General features: G+C 38.9%; 1 protein-coding gene across 1 annotated transcript; it reads right to left on the minus strand.

The window, feature by feature from the left end:
* Positions 1-750: 750 nt before the first annotated feature.
* SCY1 (SECY homolog 1) lies at positions 751-4,750 on the minus strand. The gene is made up of 8 exons (XM_089616046.1): positions 4,508-4,750; positions 4,018-4,169; positions 3,539-3,924; positions 2,931-3,230; positions 2,715-2,804; positions 2,155-2,278; positions 1,827-1,990; positions 751-1,205 (listed from the first exon to the last, which is right to left on the minus strand). The coding sequence occupies exons 1-8, from the start codon at positions 4,681-4,683 to the stop codon at positions 975-977; spliced, it is 1,623 nt and encodes a 540-aa protein (XP_089472172.1). The 5' UTR covers positions 4,684-4,750; the 3' UTR covers positions 751-974.
* Between the last annotated feature and the right edge of the window lie 2,347 nt (positions 4,751-7,097).

The following is a 7,097-nucleotide window of genomic DNA, read 5'->3' on the forward strand; positions in this document are numbered from 1 at the left end:
GTCGCACAACGATCGGAGAGCAAGAGCCCGGCGGCGCACACCGACGGCGGTCGTACTACGGTCGGGGAGCGGAAGCTCGGACGCGGACGCGCACAACGACGGCACGCTGGGAGCCACACTCCGGGGGTCGTACGCGGACGGCGGTCGCACCGTAGGAGTCCGGTGGTGCACAGCGTCAACGAACCCACGAGTCCAGCGAACGACAACAACACCGCTGCACTGGGCGGGGATGGCGATCCTGAGCCTTGCTGGCGGCGGCGGCGAGGCCGGGGCTGGTGGTGGACGCAGTGGAGCTGACCGGAGCTCAGGTGATGGAAGGGGTGCTCGAGGGCTGGGCGGGGGGCTCTAGGCGGTGGCCAGCCTCTGGAGAGTGGTCGGAGTGGCTGAGACCGCCTTCGAGCTCGGCGGTCGACGGATTTGAGCCGCGACAACGACGGCGTGAAGAATCGCCCTCCCCTCCGGACCGGAGCCGCGACAGCGACGGCGTCCGAACCCAGAGGGACGGCGGCGGCGGTTCAGAAGTAGGGTTTCTTCTGTTCTGAGTTTTCTTAAGGAGAGAGAGAGAGAGAAAAGGTATTCTAATAATAGCCAAGATTTAGGTTAAAGGTTAACCTCTAACTGAAATATTTCGGTCTATTGAGGTTTGTTTTCCAAAAACTTTGTTCAAGTATGAATATCAATCTTTAGTAATATCAATACCTTTTCAATAACATTTTATTGCTGTGAAATTTTAATGTACTCATCTCCAGCGGCTATAGACAAACAATTTTTCCATCCAGAGCATCATTTAATATTTTATGTTGACAAGCATCGAACCATCGGTACAATCAATGTCAAACCTTTAGTATTTGGCAAATAGAATATGGATTAAGCATGTAATATTTATATACAAAGCCAAAATTAATTTGTTTCCAATTAACAATTAGCTTTGACATGAACAAAATCTTATTACACAGAAAGAAATCTCGATGTTCTTATGGACCGAACTTGTCAGCGTCGTAAAACTCAATGTTCTTATACTTCTGTGATATTATCTCCGCCTGAACTTTCCTTGCGGTGTCGGTTGCGCAACCGACAAGAATAAGAACTGACGTACCCGCAAATCCTCGGAAGGCAGTCAAGTGAGTGATCTGTTCCACCGCCGCGGGACCCGCAGCCAGGACAGCCAAAAAGGCTGAGCCGAGCACTGATATCCGACTTAAGACCTACATATCAAGATTAGTCAACATCTAAAATGACTATGAAAGCTTGAGATCAGGGAAAAAAAATATTACAATTAGATAATGTAATGAGATTATGAAATACCAATGTCCTACATATATTAAGCAACCCTTTTCGGACATACAAGTTTCTTCTTAAGCTCTGTTTTATTGATGGAATAGAGGGTAACATAACATACACGAGAAACAAGTGGAATTTTTTGTCAAACAGTTGTAAATTGTAAAACCAAAAAAAAAAAAAAGGGTTACAAGTGAACATTCCAAGTAATTGGCCATTGTCCCATATATGTAATTGGCTATTTGGCCTCTGATTAATTCAAAGGAAATTTTGTTTTAAAAAAAAATTCCAAATAGTACACGACAAAGTAAGCCGAAAATACCATAAGAAATCAGGCAAGAATAAAAGGATATCAGTTAGCTCGACAGCAGAGAATTCAGGGTAGCAAGCAGGGTACTTTCTAATGTAACGTTATACACTTCAAAGTTTTGGGAACGAAAATTCCGGTTTCCTTTGCAGGGATAACATAATAACGCTAAATTTCCATAAAGAAAAGATTTTGACACGTGAATTATGTGCGCAAAATATACGTTTGTAAAGAAACTAACCGTTTTGATATATGCAGCGGTACTTTTACCGGGGCGTACAAGTGGAATCGATGCACCTTGGCGCTTCAATTGTTCGCCAACATCGTCCGGATCCAACTGTAGGAAAGTGTAGTAATAGTTGAAGAAGGCTATCAAAAGGATGTTCGCAGGAAGATAGAGTGAACCTGAAAAAGAGTTTCCGTTTTAGTTTTAGACTCGGATTCTTTTCACACCGAAAAATGTTGAGGTATAAAGGGCAATGGATGTCATATTATAAAAGAAAAGACAAAAAAAAAAAAAAAATTCAATTGAATCTTAGTTGCAACTGGATTTGAGATTGATTAACTACCTCCAGGATTTAAAGTCAACGCAGCTTTCTTTAATGCAGCCAAACCGGTGAAGCGAGCCAGTGTCCCCGGAAGAGCTAAAGATGATGTTGAAAATATAATTGGCATCACTCCAGAACTATTCACCTGAATACGTTATGGTGACAGAATTTAGATAGGACAAATATAAATATTTAAAATCAGTACATGATACAGAGTATAATAAAACGATACAATGGTTAATATTATTCCTATTCATTACACCGAGAACGAGCTTTGTATAATGTTAACAGAAGAATAAACCACACGAAAAAAAGACGCGCAGTCACTGTTCAATTCAAACATCAATCAGAAACATGTTATGAAGTGCACAAGAAGAATAAACCACACGAAAAAAAGACGCGCAGTCACTGTTCAATTCAAACATCAATCAGAAACATGTTATGAAGTGCACAAGATGTAAATTTAAATAATAAACAAAAAATCCAATGATCATGAGAAATTTGAAGAATACTTGAAAGAATTTCACAGGTATTTTTTAGCAAAACTATGCAAGTGAAAGGAAGAAATTTAGAATCAAGACCTTAAAGGGAAGGTAAGCAGATCGTTCAAGGCCTCCACTTCTACTGCTGTATCTTGAGGCATAGTTAAGCGGAATTTTCCTCTCTGCTTCCTGAAACCTTTTATTGAATTATTCGAACCGACTTCTCAAATGTTCAAGAGGGAAACAAACAATAGATGTCTTATGCTATGAAAATTCGACATCCAAAATTAGAAAAAGGTATCGCACGAGTATTACCTGAACATAAACAATTCCAAAGACTAGTAGAAAGAACGAAGCGAAAATGATGCCAAGTCCAGTATAGTTTCCATCGCTGAGAGCTTGAGAGATGGTTCTACCGAAAGAGGCGGGCAGGTACGAGATAATGCTAGTGAAAATGAGAAGCGAAGTTCCGTTCCCGAGTTTTAAGTCTGAGATACGCTCCCCGATGTATGTCGTTAGTATCGAGCCGAGTGTCAATAAGGTAACAGAAGAAATAACCCATTCCGTGCTGAAGTCATTAACGTACTGGCGAAGGAAGAACACTTGCCCTATTGCCTGAAACGACGTTATCATGATGCAAATCCTCACAAAGTTGTTGGTTTTTATTTATTATTATTTTTAAACTAGTTTTCTTGCCGAACTTCGTAATATTTGGGAGGAGGAAAGTGAGGACTTCGATATCGTAACATGAAATGTGTGATAAAGGATTGTCCTCCTACAGGAATTTCAAAACTCAATGTTCTCTTTGCTTACATTAGTAGCAAATTTGATCTCACTAGCAGAGCGGTAAATGTAGTTCTAGTCGAGCTTCGATATTAAAATTTGCAAACTCATTCTTGTAAAGTATATCGCACTATCAGTACCTGAACGATGGCGAACCCAACTGAAGCATATCGTGTGTACTCGAGAATTTTCTTCCTTCCCGCTTCGCCTTCCCTTTTCTGAAGCTCCTGTAATTTGGGATAAATCTGAGCAAGAAGTTGAAATACGATCTGCGCATTGATGAAGGGAACGATTCCAAGTGAGCATATCCCGAGTCTACCGATCCCTCCTCCCGAAAAGGTATCTAAAGTGCTCAATAAACTGTTCTGATCGAAATTCCCCAAGAAAGCATCTCGATTAACTCCTCCGAGAGGTACATATATTCCAAGTCGGGATAGGGCTAAATAGCCCAAAAGCTGGAGAAACTTTCCCGGCAACGGGCCTTTGAAGAAATCCCCAAAGTCAATGGAACTATCCTCGATCGAAGCTGTCAAAATTACCAACATAGGCTTATCAACTTCGATACCCAAAATTAATAAATAAATAAAAATTTTAGCCATATAATAATTCATGGACGTACCAGCGACTCCTCGACCTGAAGACTTGTCATTTCTTGTCGAAGAGCTCTCGAATGTCTGCGTAAAGAGACCCAGAAAACTTTCCCAAGTCGAGTTTACGCTAGAAGACAAATCTGGATTGATTCCCAATGGATCAAATGTTGAGGCTTCACACCTGAAATGCCACTCAAACCAGCAAAAACAGAACATTATAATTTATAATGAGTGTTTGCCAAATCACTTTCCCAAGTCGAAATTTGTTCTTTTCAGTGACTTGTGTTCCAAATCGAAGAAAAAAGCCAATTTCAATAACACGTAAATTATTCAGCTAAGATTTTACCAATCTACAAAACCTATCTGTGTCAGCATTGCATGAACAAGCTCTAATCAACGCTGTTGCAGAACAAACACATTTTTCACAGAACACCATTTTCCAACACGCATTCGTATAAAACTCGAAACCCTAGCCAGAGAAGAGCGAATTCTCCAAATAAAGAGGATGAGCGAGAAAACCTGTCAGAGACGAGGCCAAAGCTCCATGACTTGGAGGCGTGAGGGTTTCTGTGGAAAGACAAGCTTGAACGGAGGAGAGAAGCTTTGAGTCTTGGAATTGACTTTGGGTTGAAACGAGTCGAAGAAAAGAAATGAGTTGAAGAAGAAGAAGAAGCTTCACCGACCGTTATCAACATGATTATCCTTATTCTATTGATCACTCAACCAGAGTCACTTGTGCCTTATTTTATCTTCTTTTTATTTCAAATTTTTTTTTTTCAGGCGTTATGTAATTAAAAATGTATTCGACTTATTTTTACGGGAAATGGACGAATCTATTAGTATTTTTATAATTTATTTTTGATTCTTTGGCAATCTTTTTAGTGCACCAGTGTACAAAATTATATTTGCCCTTAGCTTTATGTTTTTTTTAACATTCACCATATTTCAGTCTTTTTCTCTTAAACACTCTTAATTGCGCCAATCAACCCCATTTTTCCTTCTCTCTTTCATTTTCATTTCTTCAGCAAAATCAGAGAGGGAGAGGAATAGCGACGGCGATACGAAGCAAAGAAAAACAAAGTAGAAAAAAGTTAAAAAAAAGTGAGAGTAAAAATGGATACAAAATATTCTCTCTCTTTTTACTAATAGAATTGTCCAAATTCATCCGGACTATTAGAAGGAATTACCTCTTCTGTTTGCAATAAGCCATCTTCCAATTACTTATTGGAAGTGGCACTTCCAATAGGTAAAATGGTGTCTTTCATTGCTTAATGGAAGTGGAATTTCCGTTAGACTTAGTGGAAATATGCATTTCCATTAACTTCCATTAAGTAATAAGAAAAAATAAAAAAAATCAAATTTAAGTGGTAGATGAAAGGGACTAAATTGTTAAAATTTTAAAAGAATGTACTAATATGTAAACTGAATTTCATCTTTATTAATAACTTTTTTTTTTAAAAACAAGTAAAAACATTACAACAATATTATGAGTAAAACATTACAATAAGACTACATTTAATTAAAAGTCATGTTTTGAAAGTTCATATCAAATTTATCAACAAGATCAATGTTCACAAATGTTACTTGAGAACGTTGTTCGTGTTGACATCAATCTTTGTATATGGTGAGAGCCTTGACCATTTCGAGTTTCAAACTCTGCATTCGATCGTCGATGATGCGACCCGAGCTACTAAATGCGGACTCGGACGATACCGTTGAAACCTGGATCAAATGTACGTCTCGGGCCATCTTCGACAAGATCGGAAACATATTATCGTGTTGACGCCACCATGCTAGCAATTTGAGGTCGTCTTGGTTCATGGAGGCGAATTGTTGAGAGATGTATAATGCATGCAAAACCATATAGGTAAGGAATTTTTTGAAGTTCCCTAATATTTTGAAAATTTTGCTCTCATAGATTCTACGCATGGTTGAAAAATTTCAAAATGGTTGCAATCGTGAAGATGTTCGGCAATTTTTGTAACACTATGTATGGCTAAATAAGATGTGGGTGTGTAAATAGCGGACAATGCACATGTTTCATCGTAAAAAAAAAGTGAAGAAAATGACCTTAGCCACTGCGATGTCTATTTCGGTTATGTCATGGCCTCCATTTATGTTCACGTATTCACGTGTAACCTCCACATGTCTATCGGCCAAGAAAGAATTCAACATTAAAAATGTTGAGTTTCACCTAATCCGTTTATCGGTGCGAAATTGCCTCTCGTCAAGACCGTTCATTAAAAACGTCTCTTAAGGTCATCCACCCTTTGGTTTGAACTGTTTATCCAAGCTATGACTTCTCCAATCTTATTGATACACTCGTCGAAATGCTTAAACCTGGATTTCACTATGAGATTTATGATATGGGTAACACACATTTGGTGCAAAAGACACTCTTGCTTGGGTATCTTAAGGCGTAAAGCTCTCACCATGACGTCGTTGCTGGTGACATTATCTAGAGTTATTTAGATTATTCTATCATGAAAATTCCACTCTTCTATTACATCTAGAAGGATTCCTAGTATGACATCTGATGTATGACTACCATCTATTCTTTTAAAGGCTATGATCCTCTTGTTTAGATTCCAAGCCTCGTCTATGTTATGAACTATAACAAACATGTAGTCCATTTTAGTATTTCTTGACCATATATCAGAAGTGAGTGCTATGTTAAACCAAGCAGACATGAAGCAGGCTCTAAGTGTGTCTTTATCTTCCAAAAAATTTCTCATGATATCACTTCCAAGAGTTTTTCTTGAAATAATGTTAATACAATGAACTAGGTAATGCACAAATCTACCAAAGCATTTGCTTTCTACGTGAGAAAACGATTGGTCGGTAGAAACTATGTACTTAACAAGTTTTTTTTCTAAACTTTATGAGATTGTGAGTATTCACCTGAGATGAAGAAGATCCCTTTAGGATGCACACTTGTAGTGGTGGCGTAACGTGGAAGTACCGTGAGAGGAAGAGTTGGCTTTGATGTGCTTCCCGCATTTGCTACATAGACCCTTCTTTCCTTTGTCATCGTTAATCTCAAGAAAGTATTTCCATATTTCGGAATGTGATTTTCTTTCTTCTTCATTTGTTGAGGTTGTGGAGGCTG

This window comes from Urtica dioica, chromosome 5 (assembly GCF_054948205.1).
Source record: "Urtica dioica subsp. dioica isolate 48M chromosome 5, U.dioica_male_clone48M_v1_H2, whole genome shotgun sequence".
NCBI lineage: Eukaryota > Viridiplantae > Streptophyta > Magnoliopsida > Rosales > Urticaceae > Urtica > Urtica dioica.